At 39.1% G+C, this 22,115-nt stretch overlaps 1 protein-coding gene across 1 annotated transcript in view; it reads right to left on the reverse strand.

Annotated features, from left to right (window-relative positions):
* LOC106925612 (neural-cadherin-like) overlaps positions 1-22,115 on the reverse strand; it is a 105,906-nt gene that overhangs the window by 49,907 nt on the left and 33,884 nt on the right. Inside the window, exons 5-8 of the mRNA XM_088004601.1 lie at positions 18,235-18,362; positions 16,389-16,512; positions 11,419-11,599; positions 6,786-6,952 (exon numbers count right to left, since the gene is read on the reverse strand). Of these exons, the coding sequence (XP_087860727.1) occupies positions 6,786-6,952; positions 11,419-11,599; positions 16,389-16,512; positions 18,235-18,362 (600 nt within the window). The remainder of the gene's footprint in view (positions 1-6,785; positions 6,953-11,418; positions 11,600-16,388; positions 16,513-18,234; positions 18,363-22,115) is intronic.

Raw genomic sequence — 22,115 nt, forward strand, 5'->3', positions numbered from 1 at the left:
GCTGGAGGCTACCAGGTTCTGTCAGGCATACAATGTTTGGAGGGAAGAGTCTGTGGCTCCTACTGGGACCCAGTGTCCCCACAGAATGACAAGCAAGTACAGTCTGTCAGCAGTTTACACAGAAAAACTCCCTCCAAGGCATTCACTGTCACAAACAAACTCACAGGGCTGATGGAGGCAAAACAAAAAGATTTCTTTCTAAAACAGTTTCCCTCAGCTCAGGCGATTAATCTGCTTTTGTGACAGTCCAGTCTCGGTACAGGTAAATATTACACTGATTTCACATTGAAGCTCAAAGCTTAAAACTGGCTCTCTTTCAGTCGGATCTATTTAAAGTAAAACTGAAATGTTTAGCCATAAATACCATAAGGAAAAGCTTACAAACCTCAGGACAGCAGCCTAGCTAAAATGGTGGCAGCATCATGTGTGGGTGTTCTGGTGCTCTTCACAAAATAGATGACATCATGAAGGAAGAGCTTTATGTGGAAAAACTGAAGCAACCAGTTTCAGAATTTGAAGAGACTGAAAATTTGCTGTAAAAAAAAATTCTGGTTCATTATTGGGGCATTTAAATAATAATAATAATAATAATAATAATTTTGGTAATACCAACTGATCTAAAATGGGAAAAACTGATTCTGATTTAACATTCACATAAATATATTAAGTTATTAACAGACAGAATAGGAAACATGATTGAAAAGGCAGAAGACACTAATACTGATAGACCCGATTCATTTATTCTCCCTCCAACCAGCAGAGGACCAAAGGCTTCATATCATGTTATGATGTTATTCCCTCATCTAAAACACACCAGGAGTGTTGACTTCCAGGATTAATGAAAACCAGTTTGAATAGTAAACTGAACTTAACTGCATTGTTTGATAACCAGGATCAATATGGAATGCATGTAAATGACTTGGAATCTGTTCGTCTTATTGGATTCAAATGATTTTCTTTGTAAAGTGTTTAGATTTGTTGTGAACTGGAGCAACATAGTTAAGCTTTTCAGTGATGTTACAGGTGTTGATGTGCTTACGTTGTGTTGCGGTTTCTCGGCTTTGTGATTTTTCTCTTTCTGCAGGTTTAGAGGCAGACTGCTACACTGCTGACTTCTGTGCTTCTGTCTCTCCTCTCCTCTCTTCTACTCCTCATTTCTCCATTTCATTTGAAATAAACCCAGAGCCAAGATTAATCTATATATCAAGAGGATCATCACAGGAAATGCTGTAATGCTTCACTTGTAAAAGTAAATTTGTTTGGCTTCACCTTGACAGTCATACAACAATTCTGAGTGCCACAGTGCAATACATTTCTTTCTTTCTTCAAAATAAATAAATAAAACGATAAACTGAACTGAACTGAAGTTATATATCTTTTTCTACACTGTATGCAAACATCTGGTTTCAACTCTGTCATTTTACTGAAACTGAATTTTGTAGGATATCTACAAAAGATAGAACAAGTTTTCTTTAAAAGCGAGCTTCTTTTAAATCAAAAATGGCATTTGTCTTTTCATTTAATAAAAAAAAGTCTAACTTCCGAAGGAATTATTCATTTTTCTAAGTGGACGAATCAAATGAAACTCATTTGCTTTAGGGAGATCCACAAAGAAAAGTTCTAAAACTGTCTGCATGTTAATTTGAAACAAATCCCAAATCAAAAGGCAACTTGAGGTAATTATGGTGAAAATGCTGAAGTGACTAAGGATTAAGCTTCAGATTTAAATATTTTAAAGGTAGAAAGACTCTAGTTGGTCTGACTGATTAGAACAATGAGATAATTTAGAGCTGCTCCTTTTAACACCGTAAGGATATGCAATATAGATCCACAGTCCAGGGTAAATGTCTATTGTCTTTTTAAGGAAAAACATGCAGGAGGAACGTTTCTAAGACAAAAACGTACAAATACAAAGCAATTAACACATTTATCACAACAAGCTGCACTGAGAACCTGAAATAAAACCCGGTGCACTTTTTCTGTTTTTATTTTAATTCCAATGCCTCTCTGTCATCCATGCAGCATGGAGGGCCAGTAATGCAGGAAGGGTGGGGGGAGAGACGGAATATGTCCGAAGGCTGTTTTAAGAAAGACACGGTGGTGGGTGGGTCGTCCTCATTTCAATTTCAAACTGATCCACCAAGTGTCCCACTGAGCATAATTTCCTCCCCTCCATCTTTGTCTGCCACTGCTAGCGCGTAAACACAGAGCTGAGATGAGAAGGGCAGGCAAACTGAGACAAAGCAGGAGAGATGTGACGGGGACGTGGGCGCACACCGGTAACTTCCTCACTTCTCCTCAGCATAATAAACATAAGGCAGGTTATTCTGAAGGAGAACGCTGGTCAAAAATGCAGATCATTACTCTTAAACTTTACATACCCGACTACAAATGTCCATGTCTTTGCTTTTTAAAAAAAATCAATTTCTCTCACCTATTCCTGTCCTAATTCATGCGTTAACGACTCCCTACTTTTAACAAGAAGTTGGGTAAGATGTTGAACACCTCCAAGGCTGTTTGGCTTTGGGACGGAGGCTCATTCCAGGGCTCTATTATAAGGTAATAATTATGTTCACAATCCACCAGGGCGGTGCTTTTTATCCAGACATGCTCCCAGCCACCTGATTTAACCCCAATTAAAGCAGAACAGAGTGGTGTGATTTGACTCCAGCTCTGCTCCCTGGGTGGCATGTATGAGAATATGGTAGCTGGTGTGACTGGAGTTTGCAGGAGCAGTTTCCACTTTGTGTGTGCCACTCTGTTTGCAGTCAGCACTTCCAGAGAAGAGAAACTTTTAATCCTTCAGATGCTTCTTAAGCTCTGCACCGTTTTTGAACAAAACATTTTAATCTAAACTCATCTGCTCGTCGTGTAATTGGTATTTCTAGGCTTTTAATGATTAATTAAGAGGTTCTTTTTTTTTTTTTTTGATGAGCATCGATTCTTGGGATTTATACCACTGTACATTCCCTAAAATCACCTCAGTTTATTTATTTGTTTCTTATAGAAGACATTTAGAAAATGAACCTGGTCTGTATAAAGACCAGACAGATACATGAACCATACAGTCATTTCCACCACTGATACTTCTCTTATACTCATTCTGAATGCATACAAAGTGTTATTGGAAAAACATTTTCATCTTGACTGACATGAAAATGGAAAGAATCTGACATTTTGGTGAATTAATGAATGAATGAACGATCGAACTTCAGACCTGGTGGCTGAGGTTGCAGCTCCTCACCCATGCGGGAGACGCCACCCTTTATCTAGAGTAAATGACCACATCACGATGAACCTGCTACCATTTAAAAACTAATTTTGAAAACACAAAACTTTGGTTGGCTGAAAATCTGCACAGTTGACACAATCAACCCAACAAACCCACAAACCAAGCTAACCTATCCAAACTAATCCAACCAACTAACCAACCCGACCCACTAGGGTAATAGTGCATAAAACAAAAGTAAGACCCAGAAATCTGACAGGCCGTCTACTGTCTAAGTAAATAAATGAAATTCAACATGGTGTGTGGTAAAAGCCCTGATGTGAATTCTTAACAGCAGAGTGTAATTCACTTTGTAATTTTCAGCTCAAGGAGTTTTAGTTTGATGCATTACGGAGTATCTATGGATGGTAGTGTTGTTTTAGACTACTTGTAATGACAGTAGGTGATCATAAAGCAACTAGCAAAAGCAAATACTTTGTCCAAAGCAACATCTGGCAAACTAGACAAGCAGGTGTAGTTTTTTTTTTTTTTTTTTTAATTCTAACAAAAGTTCAGGTGACCTACAGTGAGGAGCATGGACAAGTTCGGTCAAGTATTTCATTCTTTCATGCAGAAAGCCTTGTAAAAATAAATGAGCTCAGCAGTGTGACCTTTTGCAAAGCAGCGGAATGAAAGAGCAGCGTTTTAATGCCGTATCCTAATCAGTGAATGTCGGGTTATGCAGCGTCCCGGTGACTTTGAGGAAACATAAAATGGCATTACCTGGTCATAACAAAATATGATGCTGTCAACTTTTTCTCAAAGGAGATGGCAATCAATTTATTAACTCTTCAATTACTTTAACAGGGGTGCTGGCAGCGATAACCTGCGGCAATCAACAGTTTAGTTCTCAAACCAGGTTTAAAAAAAAAAGGTTTAACAACCTGGAGGCTTGTCTTGATAAATAGTTTTAACAGTGAGATGGAACATGATGAGAATTACCTGTGGAGGGTAATTCATCCACAACAAGGTATATATATATATATATATATATATATATATATATATATATATATATATATATATATATATATATATATATATAACTTTTGTTTTTTACTCAGTTCATCTTAATCTCACAGTAACATTTGCTTTAGGAGCTAAAAACATTTCAAGTGTGGCGGAAAAGCAAAAGCTGAAGAAATCTGTAGGGGAACAAATACTTTTCCACTATGCTGTACGATATGCATTTCTAACGTGACATTAACATCAGAAATCCATGAAGTGCACAGTTACAGTTCATGTTTGTATATTTCAGAGTGGATCTGTACAGTATATCTGCACAGATTTAAAGATTTCCTACAGTTAAATGCTTTATTCCCTCATTAAGCCAAACACAATCAGTCCCCTAATTTCCTGAAAGTATATCCAGCCAAGAGTAACTCACACTAATTCCTCCTGATTAAAAGCAAACAGAGCTGTTAGAGAGAACAACATAACCCTGGTAGCAATATGCTTCTACTCCAAACAGAGACCAAGGCAGAATATCCCGCATGTCACTGCGGGGAGCTTTTTCATAAGATTCACATATCCCCATGCTGTCTGCACCCAGGAATAAATGCACTTTATGTAGTGGATAAATGATGTGAACCTGCTCCCCATGTGGCGGTGCTGAGAGAGCGCTGTGACATTTAAGAGGAAGTGCAGAAACGGATGAATCGAAGGAAGAGACAGATGGATGACAGACGGGGATCGTAGGAGAGGTTGCACTCTAATGGCGGCTGTGATATGGATCCTGTAATCATCATCAGTTAGACACTGAAGTTTGATCAATACGCGCGGGCACAGGGCGGGGTGACAAACAGGAGCGAGCGTCCAGGAAGCACCGGAGAGAGGCGCCGCGCCGTCCAAGACATTAAGTCAAGTCAAGACAAAGCAGGGAAACTGGCAAATGAACAGAAATGAAGGAACATTTAAAGTGTGAACAGAACATTCAGTGGGTGTAATGAAGCCCTGGAGACAACAACAACCAAAAAAAACATCAACAAAAAAAACAAGTGTTTTAATGCATTCAGACCTGACATTGTTTTTAACTGTTACTGCTGGAAGGCGATTTCAGAGCATTTATTCTTTGTGACTTTGTCTACCAAAAGTGAGCATATTTGTAGTAGCATTAGCACCACTAATAATAATAGTAGTAATAACAACAGGAAGAACAACTAGGGGTGCACCGATTGCAGTTTTCCAATTTCAAAACCCTGACCTGTCAATTTTGATTTTAAAGTTGAGAAATAGACAAGTGGCAATGTTGACCACAGTAGGTGAATACTGTTAACCAGGCATGACCTGGTGGGCGGGGCTGTCGGTCAGACATGCCTAAGTATCGACTGATTTCACAAAATGAAGGAAATCGGCGCCAATTGATCAGCCTGATTTATCAGTGCAGCTCCCCCCAATAACAATAGTATAAATATATGCTGCTAGCTGGACTCTTATTAAATTATCTTCAACCTGTAATAATTTTCCATAGTTACACATTTCAGCTGAACTGCGACAATATTGATGAAAATGTACCCAGTAATTATTGATTCTAAATCTTTATTGTTACATAGTTCCAAATATTTCCAAAACCACTTCATTGTTTTAAACCAAAAGATCCACCAAGCTTCAGCTAGCTTCAACATTGACTCTACAGCAGAGGTTTGTGGTTAACATGTCATGTTACCAGAGGAAGCCCAAACCATCAGCCTCCACCACCGTGCCTCGGTGGTGATGCAGGGCACTTCTGATCATATCTTATGTTTGATTTTCACAAAGTCTTAGTGTTGTCTCAATGCATTAGGGGTTAAGTCAAAACTTTTGAATCATGCATCATTTGAGCATTTTTTCTAATTTTATTAAAATTATATTTTTATTATCCTGAACAAATGAAAACTGTAGAGTTAATGACTTTCCTGATGTCTGTCGGTCTCAAAACACCCACATACTGACATAAATAGATGATAGTTGAAGGAGAAGCCACTACTTTCCTTGGATCTGAAGTGTAAATGTGAACACATCCTGGTCCATCCATCCATCCAGCAGATGAGTTATGGTCTGACTACCTTATTAATAAACTGTCTCCAAAAGTGATAGTTCATAGACAAATACTTCATAAGTCCAATTCTTTGACAATTTTTCCAAAATGAAAAAGCTATCATGCTCAACAGACACATAAATAATGAGCACGTTTGGTAAACACATACCAGGAACTCATCATGTACACAGACGCCATCTTCTGGTCGGTATATTTGGGTAACCTACGTTCACAAGACACTGGACTCCATGTTACATAACCAGATCACAGCTGAAGGATTTGTGACCCTGAAATGAACTGAACCATTCAACAGGCTTTTAATCAGGGCCATCACGGGTAATGCATGGCATAAAAAGCGACACTGAACTTTGTCACATCAGGACTAAAGGATGAATAGACCAAACAGAAGCTTTTGAAGCTGCTCATCACAAACTCTAAACACGTGGCAACGTACCAGTGATTTGATGCGATCATGATCATGTGCCTACATGGCCAGCTCACCTCCAGTCGCAGGTATTCACTCTGGTCCCTGGACACCAGGCTGATGATGATGCTGCTGTGTTTCCGGGTTCGAACCAGGACTTGGATCCACGTTCTTCGGGCCGGGAGTGCAGACGCCAGCTGGTAATGCAGATGACTGTGGCCGTCGAAGGAATACTCCAGGGCCTCTGGAATACAGATACACACAAATTAGACACTGAACAATTAAGGATCTTCTCTATCATCTATGCAACTCAATGTAATCTCCTTTTTTCTGTTTCTAGAACAAATGTCAGGCAGAATCAATCCAATGTTCTCAAATTTGTTGAGAAAATGCATCACTCAAACGTCTTCATATTAACACTGGACCCCCGGCTATTGGCAGGTTTTCCAGAGGAATGCAGCTCCACAGAAATGTTCTTGGTATCAAAAGCATTCAAAACAAAATGCACCTTTGAAATACCACAGAGGAATGTAACTTGGTACAGTATTGGCTGAATCTCCAAGAGCAGAGAAAAGGAAGAAGGTGGATGTTAGCTTCTGTGGTAGTGCTATGACAGTTTTCACTGTGTGTATTAATGCATATTGAGGTATATTTGGTGTTTGAACTATTAAAACAAGCAATCAAAAGAGGATTTTGAGGATTTCAGCTATTTGCAGTTGTGGATCCTGACCTCCACTCTGTATTCCAGGTATCTAAGTTTGAAAGAGATGAAGTGCTTTAAGCCAAAACCATATCAAGCCCTTTCTCGTTCAGCACTGAATTTGCAGCATGAGCTGTCATCTTCAGACCACTTTAAAACTCTGTCCTGATTTTCACCAACTATATCGTAGACTTTCAACAATCCTTCCACTCATCCAAGATCAGGCCGGTGGGTTAGGAAGGGAAAACCAGACGTTCCTCTCACTAGTAACACTCTCCAGCTCGTTCTGGGGGATCCAAAATGAGACTCATTAGAACTGCACCTCTACTGGTGGCAGCATGTTGGAGCAGCTCTGTCACTTTAGTTCTGATTTGTTCAGTTTGTTCATGAATGCTTTTGTTTGAGGCGTTGTGTATTTGGAAGGATATTCTCTCTGCTTTTGGATATTGTGCAGCTGAAGAGAGTTTTGGACAGTTGTTATGATGTGTAACAGCAGAAACAATGTGTTGTTTTCACAACTGGAAGCAGGTGGTTAGGATCTCAGAAAGATCGAATACCTGAACTATGACCCCCAATTTCTAGAAAATGAGGCTTCATAGATGCAGAGAATCAACAAAGAGCAGAGAGAGGAGGAAGTTCAAACCATATTCCATCAATCATATCCTGTCTATCATGTCTACGACTCTGAAGATATTTGGATGACATGAGTTATGACAACTTAGGGATTAATAAAGTATTATTCAATCGGATTAAGCTGAATAAAAAGGCATTTCCAGTGACTATATAATCACTCCACCAAATTCCGCCCTTGTTCTACCTCAGATGACCGACTCACCTACACTGACTCCTTCTGATGTAGAGAAACAGCGGCTCAACTTTAAACCAGTCATCAAGAGAGGGATGGCCATTCTAACTGCATCCAGAGTCCTGTCCCTACAACAGGTGATTGCCAAACTGTAGACAAACCAGTAAATTTAGAGCTTTGGCTTTTGACCAACCTCTTTCTTCACCAGAGTAACACACACACACACGCACACACCAATCCTATCGTCTCTTCTAAGTAAGACACAGATGTACTGGAACAACTCCGACTCCCCACCAAAAGGGACCAGAGGTGTAGCTGCATGAGATTTGTAAATTCGGTGTAATTAATGCTATCCTCTATTGTGTAATAATCTCTTGTTAATTGGGAAGGGTTGCAATTAAGAAAAGAACATTTATGATGGTGATTATGAAAACCGAGCAAACAAGGAATGGGAACAAATCTCCGAAGAGAGACTTTGGATGGTGAATTGTGTGGAAAGTGTCTGAACCCGGTGAGCCAAAAGAAAATGCTTCCTTTGGTGCTGCCTTCTCAAATTAAAGCTGAGTAAACAACTCTTTTCTCTTTTCCAAAGAGGGCCTCCCTGGCTGCCAAAACTCAGCTATGTAATGTAAAAAAAAACCCAAGTCATTGTATAAACAGTAAAAGTGATTAATTGCTGTTTATCATTTGTCTCCTCAACTTTTTTCTCATTAAATCGTTGAATGTTTGACGTCTGCTGCAGTCGTTCACATTGCTGCACAAAGCCCTTATTGGCTGCTGTTTTAAAACAGAAACTATATTTTAAAAAATAGCTGCATGTCCAGCGTTATTTATATGACAACAGTGTGTGCGCTACTCTTCTACTAGTTCTGTGGCATTTGAGAAAGTCCTGTCAATTAGTGTCACTCTGAGGCAAGAGGACAGTGGAGGGGAGGACGGCGCAGCCTGGCACGGCGTGCTGCGGTCAGCAGAAAGCAAACTGGGATGTGCGCAGAGTCGGACCAGAATCATTAAACATCCCGTCTCCTTCCAACAGCTGCAGTCAAGTGAACGCCTCCGCAGCCATGCGGCCGGCACAGACAGCCTCACAAGGAGAGCTCATCCTCGGGCCAGAAGGAGCCTTAATGTGGGAGCTGCCGAGAGGCTGCATGCTGCTCTGCCAGCAACACACAACAGTAATTAAGAATCCTTAAAGGAAGAAGCAGCTGACCTGTGTGTTCATTTCCCATAGCAGGAAACAACATCTGCTCAGAGGATACCTAGAAGGAATGAGACTGCGAAGAATTAACGTCAGAATGGCAGAAACACAGGCAGATATGGGCAATTAGTGATGAGTGGTGTTAGCAGAGGACTCTTGCTAGTTTCTCCTTCACAGCTAGGATAAATAACAGCAAAAACGACTAGTTTGTGTTTTAAACCCTGATAAGTATGCTGGATGTACAACGCCTTCACCCATTTCATATTCTGTCACGTCAAACATTAATGTAAGTGTTCCTTATTGGTATTATATGTAAGGTTGGGACTTCAACCCATTAATTTCAAATAATTAGTTATATTGACATTTTTTTAACACAATTAATTACTTTTTTTTTCTTTTTAACATACAAAGGTTCCAGACAGAACCTTTGTATTCACATTTTTCTGATACACCTTTAAAACTGACACAAAAACTATTTTCGCAAACAACAGTGATGGACGACAAGCTGCTTCACTCCGCCCACTGAAGGTTAATATTTACCTCAAAAACCGATCTGATTGGACGCTGGAAAAGACTATTGGTGTTTTCAATTTGTGCTAAAAGGAGTAAGAATATCAGTTAAGCTATTTAAACCTAAAATAGTATCTCAATGCTAAACATGTAGCAGCAGCACAGACGTCCCAAACGCTAACAGCAGCGTTCACAGCCCACATTTCTATAGAAGATCAGGAGTTTCTGAAACACTGGAAAGCTGAACTGATAGAATAACACAGTGTGCAAATATGATGGTTGGAAACCCTGAATAATAATTTCAAAACCACTAATGTTGGGCTCATGTCAATTTATTCAATATTTTTTCTGCAAAAAGGGGTTTTGAAATAAAAATGCTGCTTATTTTATCACTAGTTTATTGCAAACAATCCATTACAGATCCTCCTAATAACTTGATTTCAAAATTTTAATTGCGTCCCATTACTCATTATATGAGGCAGACATTGCTAAGACGTGCATTGATGTGGAGTGGAACAAAAATCAAACATGCTTTTTGAAGATTTGCAAAGATTAAAACCTAAAAAGTGTGATGTATATGACCCCCTCCTTTAAATAACATCTGTTCTTTATCTGTTTGTCCAAAATCTTTACCCTTTGTGCATCTCTAGTACATCTGCCTAATGGAAAAATGACCAGCAACGTCCTGCACCTTCGAGGTAAATTGTTTTCTAATTTTTGGTCTGGAAAGAAGTTCCAGTCTTCTCAGCAGCAAAGATGGGATGTGGGTCACTTCCCTCATAAATGTATTCAGGCTTTTTTTAATAAATGAGTGCAACCCAAATCCGCTTTTGAGTAAAAAGAGATGGATGCTTGAAATCTTATTTATAATGAAGTTATAATGAGAGGAAAAAGTGTGGCAAATAATACATTGGCTTGTTCCTAACATTTTCCATTTTAAGAATATTTTAATTTGTGAAACAAAATATCCATCTGCATCTGTGTTGAAGTGCAAAACTGGTTCGATTCTTAAAATCTGTCTGAGGGCCCCATTTAATCCTCCCATGGCCTGCAGATCACACCAGAGCCATATGCTTAACATCTCTTTCGTTAATATATGAACAGGGAATGTTTATATCAAACTACATACATGTGTTAAAATAGCCTAGTCAAAGTCCAGATCCAGCCCATCCAATCGGCCTGCATCTGAGCTACGCGTAAAACAAGAATGAGTCACTAAACATAAAGTACTGCCATGAAAGGTGATTCAATAAAGAATTCAGTCAGATGGATGAATATAAAGATACAACACAGTTTTTTATGTGACCTTTTCCCACAGTATCTCAACAAAATAAAAGTTTTTGGTGGTAACCTGATAAAAATTTGAAAAAGTTAAAGGAGTTTGACTTCATGGCAGATGCGACGTAGTGTTTCAGGCTCTGTGACCCGCCCTAAGACCTGCTCGGTTACCGTGGAGACGCCGTATAGCTTCATGAGCCCGACACAGATCTGGCTTACCTTCTTCACACTGCTGTCCCGTGTATCCGGCCACACACTGGCAGCTGAAGGAGCCCCACTCCCCATGACAGCGGCCGCGATGGCCGCAGGCTGGAAAGCCCATGTTGACACAGCTGCTATCAGTGGTGAGGCAGCCTGGGGAGCTGGACTGCCAGTCGGCCGGGGAGCCCAGATCATACAGCTGAACCCAGGAGATAGAGGTGAGAGGACAGAGGTGCAGGAAGAACAGAAGAAGAGATGGGAGGAGGTGAAGAAAGTGGAATGGGGAGAGAAGAAATAAGGGAGGGAAGAGTACAGTTTATTACAAATAAAAGATATAAGTCAGAGGGGATGTTGGATTAAAAAAAGGCAGCAAAGTTAAAGTGTGATGATAGGAAAAGTTACCAGTGACTGAGCAAGGTTATAAACAGGAGACAAAACCAGTCGGCAACAACAGAGGAACGGCTGTTTGAGAAGCAAAACGCACAGAGATCCAAGCAGCTCCACAGCTACAGGGGGAGACAAAGTTCTTTAAAGCAGCAAAAGTCAAGCAAAGTGAAAGGGAAAACTGAAGAAGGGACTGCAGAATGTGCCAAAGGACATTCGCTAAGGGTTCCTTCATTTCCACTCTCATCTTCCTCCCTTGTTCTGTTTATACTCTCTCTCTCTCTCTCTCCATCTTTCTCTCTCTAACTTCTCAGAACCGATCCTCTGATGGAAAACCTGCATGACCAGCTGCATACGGCGCTGAAAGGACTGGGGGAGCTCTGAATACTTAAACGCGGCTCCTTTGACAATCCCGTATTCTGTGCAGCCTTTTTGTGCTGCAGAGAAGATGCAGGAATGCAAACGAGTATAAACTGACTGAACGGTGCTGTCAGGGAACCGCTGGCCTCCAGCAAAGCGGAGCATCCTATTGGTTCCTCCTTTTTAAAAACGGCAGGGTTTGTGCGGATCCAGCTGAGGACTAAGAGCTGAAGCCCAAACATTCCCAAACAGCAAGAGAGAGAGAGAGATTCCCATCTCTGCATGTAATTTGATCATGCATCGGTATAACGACAGAAGAAGAATCTGAACAAAACACTCAAGTGCCAAAGTTCACCTGCCTGTGCACAAATTGTGAAGCGTGGCTTCAGCAGAGAGGAATGTCAGTCTCTCAGATAGACGACTGCAGGCGGCCCTATTTGGTGAGATTAATGTCAGGTGCTGGGTATAAACATGTCATCGCTCAGAAAGAGAGAAAAATATGCTGAGAACCAAAATCCAAAGCCTACAGAACAGTGTGTTGTGCTGTGAGCGATGTGTCACCAATCATGTGGCAAAGAATCCATTTTAATGCATTTAAAGAAACACTTGATCTCATCTATCATGGATATTTTTTTAATAAAACAAAGGTACTACATTTCACTAGCAATACTGGTGAAGATGGGTCCAAAGTAATAAGAGTCTAAAGTAATAAGAGCAGCAGTGGTGGTTAAAAAGTTAGTCGCGCTAACCCTGAAGCAGTAATCATAAATATCAGTTAGTTAATGCTAAATGTCAACTATGTTGATTACCTTCATATGACAAAAGCAAAAAGACGTGCTACAACATAGCAAGAAAGACTACAATCCCAGAGCACCAATTTAATTTTGATATTATAATTTACATGTCCTATAAAGTCCTTAGATATTGTATTTTTTTTCATTTACATATTGTCTTTTAACTGTATATTTAATTATATTCTTGTATGTTTCATATTATAATAATTAATTTGTTAATTTGTGAAAAAAGAGAGAATGTGGACAGAAAACAAAACTGATTTGTAAATGGTCTTCACCAACAGCAAAAAACGAGCATGAATATAACGTCTGACAACCTGACGTCAATAACCAAAACTTCAGTAAAGATGTAGAACTTTATTCATCTGAAAGGTTACAAAACAGCCAAGTAAATTATCCAGAAAAAAAATAACCGAGGGGAAGCTAAATGCACTGAACGTCTTTAAAGCTAGCTAAAACGCTAAGCTAAAAATTAGCTGGACTATTAGCGGATTAGCAGAAATGTGCCCACAGATTCAAATCAAGACTGCTGGAAGTTTCAAAACCAAAGTATGTACAAACCTGGCAGACTGAGACACAGAGATATATACTGGTGGTGCTCTCCTTCTGTGGGAATATTTTATTTCAGCGGGCTGCTGGTTGGATTTGATGGGGGGGGATGGGCAAAGCTAAAAACACGGCAATCCCAGAATAAAAACTTCCAGGACAACAGTGGGCATTTATCGCATCATTATCATAAAAATTTATTATCATAATATACATTTTCATTTATCACAACACAGATAAATTCCAGTAAATGATGTTTGGATCTCCCTGGCTGTATTGTCAGAGTTGCTACTTTGACTATTTTCTTCACTACTGGCTTGATGAGAACAGAAATGTAGCTTAGTGACAAAAATCAAACCATGTACTGTATGCTACTGGAGTCCTTATGATATTTCAAAATTGTTATGTTTCTTATGAGTTTCTTAGAGCCACTTTTTATTTTAAGCTCATCGGACCAATCCCCAAAACCAGAGCTAAAATATAAAGACCATTCAAAATGTATTTGTGTGCGAGGTCAAAGTTCAGACCTAAAAGAATTGTAGAAAGATTTAAAACATACATTTAGATTTTATCTTTGTCCTATTTGACTGAGCTTGAGTTATTCTGCAAATACAAGGCAAATGCTTCAGTCTTGATATGGAAAACTGATAAAAGTAAAAAAACTGAAAGCACCGTTTAATATCTAGGATTAAATGGAATGTATGTGTAATTGAATTAAATTTATTTTTTTGTAAATGTTCTCAAGACATTTTTTGTGAATTTGTGTTATATAAATAAATTGAACAGAAACTGAACTGAAGTGAGTTGTAATTTAAGACAAAGGTGAACCTAAAAGTTTTAAATCGTAGGGACATTTGTCACACGTTTTGGCCTTATGCCACACTTTCTAAATATTTATTTGTAAAACTACGAAACCCACTTTGTATTGGTCTTTTACGCAAAATTCCACCAAAGTACTTTGAGGTTTGTGGTTGTAACGTGACAAAATGGGGGATCTCAATACTTCTGCAGAGTAACGTAATGCATCAGTAACACCCTGATAACGCGCTTCGTAAAAAACGACTGCAGGTCAAACGTTTCTGCAGAGCAACGCAAAGCTTCTCACACTCACAAAGCCATTACCCCAACTGTTGTAAGTGAAAAGCTCCAACCTAAAAATGGAGTGACAGACGTGTCAAAACCAGAGAAAAACTTAGTGCAGAAATCTAAATGTGAGGGCTGAGAGGAGACAGACAAGCTGGGAAATGACAGGATGAGGATAGAGAGACTTAAAAGCAGACAATGGCGAATGACAGCCAGAGGGAAGAGGCGAGGCTCTGGAATAGAAACATAATTATGAAAGACAGGAAAAAGTATAAAAAATAAAAACATCTTTTTTTTTTTTTCCTTCATCCAGACTTCTACCTCAGAGCAGTAACCTCTCCTCACTGCTTCCTGCTGTTGTTTTTAAAGTGTTTAATGGAGCTGACACAGTGCTGTGAGGGTCAAGAACAGGTAAATGCTAATATCCACGTGAACTACCTTCATCTCTTCACAGGCACTTACATCCTGGTTGAACAGACCATGTTGCTATGGCAATGAAAGTGAAACGTTAACATATTCAGTAAAAAAATAATAAATAAAATAAAATAAAAGGGCATCAAAGGAGAAACCATGAAAATCCTGAAGCATACAATGCTGAAGCATGTCCATCAACGTTATTAATCATCAAAACGCCCACTCTTCCCTCTCTTTGGAGGTTTATTATCTTTGCGTCCGCCCACACATACCGTGCAGATTTATCTCATTAGCACACAGTTTTTGAACATACTCTTGCTTTATCTCTGGCTAAGGTAAATCCCACTAGAGCCAAGCCTTCAGTACTTCACAATAATAAACATACACAGCCAAGGAAAAGTGTTTGCCCCCAACAGATTTTATTTCATTAAAGTGTCTTAGTGAGTAAGCTGATATGACTGTCATCAAGTACTTGCTATATTGTTCATATTCACTATTGAAGAATTTGGACCTATCCTTATTTATTTATTAAGTTTTTTTTGCACAATTATTTGAATTTAAAGCCTGTTTCAGGTCATGCTGCAGCATTTCAACCAGATTTACAGCCATGGGAGATAGAGAGTGCTATCTCAGCTCAGGTCCTCTATACTCTTGTGTTTATTACTCTGTAGGTGAGACAGCTGTCAGGTCTGCATGTGATTAGGAAAACTAAACCAGAAAAAATAGCAAATCTCACTGAAACTCGAGTTATGGTTGTCTGATAATATTTCCAATTAGCTAAAACATTTAATAAGCAAAGAGAAAAAAAATCTGTAAGAGAACAATTCATTTTTTACAGCACTGTATCACTTAATGCCCCCTTTTTTCACACCCAGCAATTTGTTAAAACACCTGTAGTTTTATGCTAACAGTTTTACATCGAAAAGAGCAAACACCATCTCCATCTCCTGGATACTGTTCAAGAAAAAAATGTCAAATTTCAAAGTCTACAAATTCACACGCAGATTTCCTACCAGAGCGACTCGGGTTTAGGCAGGGCTGGGTTTGGACTGTCACGCTTTGAGCGTAAAGTCCAACTTTTTATAACAACAACCCAGCAGGAGAAGGTTGAAGGGAGCGCTGGCCAGGAGTGCCGAGGCTGATATTCCATTTCACTCTCAGAGAGTGTGTGTGTGTGCGTGTGTGTGTAGTGTCTGAAAAGACTTTGAGGTTCCAGTTAAAAGCTTAAAACCCTCTCTAACATGGCACAAGGGCACTGGGAATGTTGAAACGTGTTATTAACGCATTTATCAGCTGGAGTGCAGGTGTGAGTTTGGGTTTGCTTTCCTGCTGATGTTTAAGTGGTTTGTTTGGTCATATGTGGGTGTGTGTGGATGTGTGTGTGGATAACAGGCAGTATGTTGTTACCTTGCTGTCCACAATGAGGTTGCGGATGCAGCCGGTGAAGTGTTTGTGCTGAAGCTGAGGGTAAATGTAAGGAATGTCCTCGTTCACACCGCCGAGCTGGAGAACTTGACTCGTGTTTAGGTGTCTGAAAATAAACAAACAAAAAAAAAAACACAGAGTCATATGAACACGTAACGACCAGCACCGTTAGAACACAGCATTCTGGAGGCAGGCAGTGTTTTGGACCAATGTGTGTGTGATATTTAAGAGTGCAAAACAAACAGGAGTTGAGTAAAAACAGAACAATAAGACGTGATCCCAATATCTGTATATCTGTAGTATTTATGTTGCTTCGGTTTTTAGTATTTAAATTCTAAATCAGCATTATTATATATATATATATATATATATATATATATAAAACAAAAATTGAAATTTTTGTTGCTGAGTCAGCAAGTCTTTACTCTTCTCAACAGTAAGAGCTTCAGCAGGAAAATTTAACAATTCAGAAATCTCTCATCTGCGAAGCTGAGAAAGACCCAGTCATTTTAGGGAAATCACTTGCTGCTGGCAGTTACAAGTTATTAAGCCATTTCCAACTAGCTCGGAGTTCGCCATTCAGTTCAGTTGTCAGTGTTTTCAGCAGTCAGTCAACAAGAAGAAGATTAACATTCATGTACTTCATTAGCAAGCTTAGTAAGATGCAATCAAATGTTGCATTATGGAGAAGGTACTTGGCTAATCACTGGCAACCACGTAGGAAATGCTCCACCATCATGTATTCTGCCATGTACAAAAAAAAAAAATCTGGTTAGCATCTACACTTTTGTACGCTATGCTATTAATATTAAGTCAGCGTCAGTGTCGGGGGAAATGCTGTTTATGACACAGTGGAGTAAATCATCTGGTGTGAATTCAGGCAAACTTGATTTGATCAAATCAACAAACACGTCAGGAGAGAGAAGGGATGGGTCGGTTTCTAAGCTAGCTATTTCCAAGTCTTATAAATGCAGCTGTGCTACTTCCACAGACGATCCGCTCAACTTGAGCAAGTAAAAACAATTACTACACTGGCAAAAACAACTTGGGAAAACAATCGTAGTTCTTTTATTCAATATTCCTGTCCCTCATTTCTGACGTCTGTCATGGTGTCTCTATGTCAGGGGTGTCCGAAGTCGGTCCTGGAGGGCCGGCATCCTGCACGTTTTAGTTCTCTCTCAGGTGGTAGTAACAACCTTTTCATCATGTCAATGTTCATCTTAGGCCTCTAATAAGCCATCATTTGATCCAGGTGCGTTCAACCAGGGAGAGAACTGAAACATGCAGGATGCCGGCCCTCCAGAACCGACTTTGGACACCCCTGCTCTATGTGATTAAGTGAGATAGATACAAAGGGTCAGGAAAATAAAGCTAATGTTAAATGTACCATCAGCAAGGTGTCCAACAGCAGGAGCTCAACCCCTGTTGGGTCAGAGCAGGCCAACATGAATGAATTAGAATAGGGGCCTGTTGTGTCATCATGTCCCAGTTAAAGTTGAGACAGCAACCCAACTGAGGATTATGGCAGAATTTTGAGAACTGTGTGTAAATAATTTCTCACTAAAACCCCACAGTAAATAAGATGGAGATGAAAGACAAACTCATTTAGCGTACATAGCTTTTCATAAGTTGCCTCTCCATTCTGGTTTAGGTGAATAAACAATAAACCATCACATTGCAGTATTTAGCATTGTCAAATGCCTGATGTTATATGTACCTAATGTTTTGACCTTTTAATGATTCTCTAATGCATCTCTAAATGTAAAAGATTAGATTCCAGAGTGCCTCTAAATGCTTCTCCGTTTGGAAAATGAGACATGCTCTGTACCTGTCAGTGTTGGGTGTAACACCCATCACTTCACAGGAGGAGTGGTCCTCAGTGGTCAACCAGCTGCCCAGACCCTCCATTTCCATCACTGCTGCTCCTGAACATCGGTCCAAGGTGAAGCGTACTTCCTGGGGAGGAAACAAATCAGGGTTACGTCTGTGAGAAATAATCGCATCAAAAGCAAACAAAACATGTTTTTCTCTGCATCTTGATGAATGTAATTATTGCTTTCTTGTGGCCTATTAGTATTACTATCATCATGGGAGCAGTGACTCACTTGTTTCTGCACTGCTTACTTCAAAGCTACCTGCTGGGTCTTATGCTAGTCGTTACACAGCAGACACAACTGCTCGTCATCCACAAGTGAATCTGTGTTCTAAAATATACAGATCAATGGTTAAAATACTGTTTATTGTTATTGTAAAAAACCTACTGAGTATCTTATTAAATGACAACAATACATAAGGTGGTTCTACAATGTACTGACTCAATGAAAGCTGAAAACAAATCCATAAAATGCTTATTATGAATTATGTATCATTTCCTTCCATCACACAAAATCCTATGAAAATCTCATCGAATTTGTAGTAGAATGTGAAAAAGTTTAAGGGGTATCAGTGGATCACTGGCACGGCTCACCAAAGCATTTTTCACAGTTTGTTGCCACATTTTCCTCCCATACTAAAGCGCAGTGGTGGTAAAATAATAGCACTCAGGGCTTTGGCTGCTGAAATCTGCAGAAAACAGCCGTGCCCTCGCTGCTTCTGATCTCAAGCTGTCAAATCTCCAGCATGGATAAGCTTCTGCTGACTATCCAGGACAAGTGAATAGATTCATATTTGATTTCAAATAACCGCCATGCAGATTAATCCCGGTTGCAGGAACAATAGAGTCTCGAAGCCGTCTAGCCTTCACACTGTTCAGAATATTGCTGTCCTTTGGAGCTAAATATTCTGTGTAAACACACATATTGATGTGAGGCTGACCTGAAGTATTTATTTTTTATAAATGAAAAAAAAAAATCAATCAATTCAAAAGATGCAATGAAACCTGTAAGTTATGAAGAGTAAATATGATTTTTTATTTGGTAATGGATGCAAATTTAATACCTATCTTAATGGTTGAGTGGTGGACTAAGGTCAAGGTTTTCAACTGAGAAATCTATTTATCAGGCTGGTTTTCTTTCCCTCCTTCATTTCCACTGAATCTATCATGATAAAAACATTATCTAGTTGGACATTAGGCAGGTAGTACTTTTGTTTTTACCTTGAATCCTAGGGCTGGAACTTGGATAATTGGAGGGTGGTAAGTATTTTAGATTCTTAATCTAAGTTAATTCATTTGATTAGGACAGTGCACATTAATATTCAGGAATTAGCACAATAAATAAATTTCATCTTTTGTCCTAAGACAAGTAAGCGCACAAAAAACAAACACCTCACTATACAATTCACAGGACAGAACGCAGTACACATAGTTCTATTAAAAGAATAACCAAAAGAAAATCAACAAACGGAATCATTTACACATTAAATAATCAACCCATACATAGAAACAGTATAAAAACTGGTTGCAAGACATTATGAATGTATATATCTTACTGGTTTGCTTGAGTTTCCTTTTAAAAATTGGTTGACATAATAATGTAAGCATTATTTTCCAATCAGCCCGGTCTCCAACAAATTATAAACTTTTTTTTTTTTTACGCTAACTGTAATATATTTTAAATTGTGAGGTTTCATTTTACAGTTGTTTCTTTCCTTTGTGTTTCCACTGTGGGTCCTAAACAGTAGCTGTGTTTCCATTACACATGTGCACAAAACTTTATTAATATCCCGTTAAAGTCAAAAACACAATTTTGCAACTGCTATGTTTCAATTTAAAAAAAAGAAATGGAATCAAAATCACACGTGAATGAGCATGTTCATGCGATAAGTTGTTAAAAAAAAAAAAAACTTGCAGCCCAATCATCCTCATAACACTTCCTGTCGTCTTCTTCATCATTTCCTCCAGTAGTAACATCTGGTTATTGATCATATTACTTATCCTGCAAGAAAAGTGCGTTCACTGTAATTTTGTGAAATTATGAAATGAGATGGCTCTGCAATGAAATCAGTCATTTCCATTCAGTCACATATTCACACATTCACACGCTGATGGCGGCTCTGCCAGGCTGCCATTTCTCGCCATCGGCCCTTCTCACCAACACCAGCAGGAAAAGGCGGGTGAAGTGTCTTGCCCAAAAACACAACAACAGAGGCGGATGGAGTGGGAATCAAACCAGCGAGCCACCAATGCAGACAAAAAAAAAAACAAAACACCTCATTCTAGTGCCATTATATCAAAAAAGTTTCCAATGAGCAAACTTATTTTCAAAATTTCAAAATGCTCAATTTTAAGGTTAAAAGTAAAGCAGTTATTGGCTTAGCTGGACTGTGAGGTGGAGCGACTAAAGCCTTTCCTCTGCCTACATCCCCCAGAATGCTGTGCGATTCTGAATTGGAGTTCAGTGAAATGATCACCATACTACTGGACATATTTTGTATTGATACTGATTACGTTTTTCTCACGACTAATTTTTACTGCCCTGCCCTTGTGAGACATTTGTTTTCTCTCTCACACATGCAGTAACTCTCCTCAACAAGCTGCAGACTACGACACATGAGCAGCTAGCAGGGCGGCTCTCTCAGTGCCAGCAGATCTGGTTAGTTTATGTAACCAGATCCGTAGAGGACTAACAGTTCAGGTTAGATTAAAGGTTTGGAGTACAAAAGTTTAGAGGGATAAAGTTTTGAAGACATGGAGCCCTGCCTCATGTTACTCCTCCTATCTGTACTGAACCGCAAACCTCTATAAGGTGAGGTGAGGATGTAAGGATGAAAGGAGGCAGACATGAGTCCAGTCCAGCTGCTTCCTAAGCTTAAACTAAGACAGAAAAGCTCAAAGTTGTCAGGCTGCGTTATATCAAAGCCTCCAAAAATAGAATATCCAAAAGTCTTGTTGATATTGAGAGGGAGGAATAAAACTCTGAATCCTTGGAGGTGAAAAGATTCAGGCAGTTCTCAGTCAAATAAAGATGAGCCTAATTTAGCTAATTCGTTTCACTTTAAAGTGTCAAAGGAGGCTGTTGTAACCATCCATCTCACTTTTACTGCAATTATCTGCCTTTGTGCCGTACAGTTCAGACAGCTTTATAACAGCAAATCACCCCCATCTACCTTGTTTGGATGGAAATAATTAGGCTTGCATGAAGCAAAATTATTATGTGAATTAGTCATATGGATGTAATGTAGCTGTAATGCCTAAATGCATTTCTTTTCCCTTTTCTTTAGTTCTTCAGATTACTCAGATTGGCTCAACAGGAACCATCAGAATTCATTATATTATTTAAGGACAGAATAAAATTGGAATAACAACAAAATAATAAAACCATGTAGATTGTCTTTAACAACCGGCATCGCCGCTGCATTACTGTTGCCATAGTTCCCGTTTTGTTTGTTAAGTTTTTGCTTTTAAAGAAGTTTCACATTATGATTTCTTTTAATAAGAGAAAAAAAATCTGTCCAATCCCACATAGCCTGAGGTGAAAATATAACAAGTCTCCTCATGAAATCATAAACTATCTACATTTTTTGAGGCACTTTAACTGATTTCTTGAGTCTACAGGTAAACGAATAATAAAGCCTGGGTGTAAAATGTTACAGCAAAACCGCTCTTATCGTAATGTAGGCTGAAAGAGCTCAAAACAAGAACATTATGCCCCAATCTAAAGAAAACGAAGAACAGATGAGAAACTGTTTGAATGTATCAGTCTGGAATGGGTTATAAAGATATTGGTACATGTGTGTACCATTAATCACAAACGGAAGAAAAACGAAAGA

This window comes from Poecilia mexicana, unplaced genomic scaffold, assembly GCF_051168715.1.
Source record: "Poecilia mexicana isolate PSO_F unplaced genomic scaffold, ASM5116871v1 scaffold_3, whole genome shotgun sequence".
In the NCBI taxonomy this organism is placed as follows: Eukaryota; Metazoa; Chordata; class Actinopteri; order Cyprinodontiformes; family Poeciliidae; genus Poecilia; species Poecilia mexicana.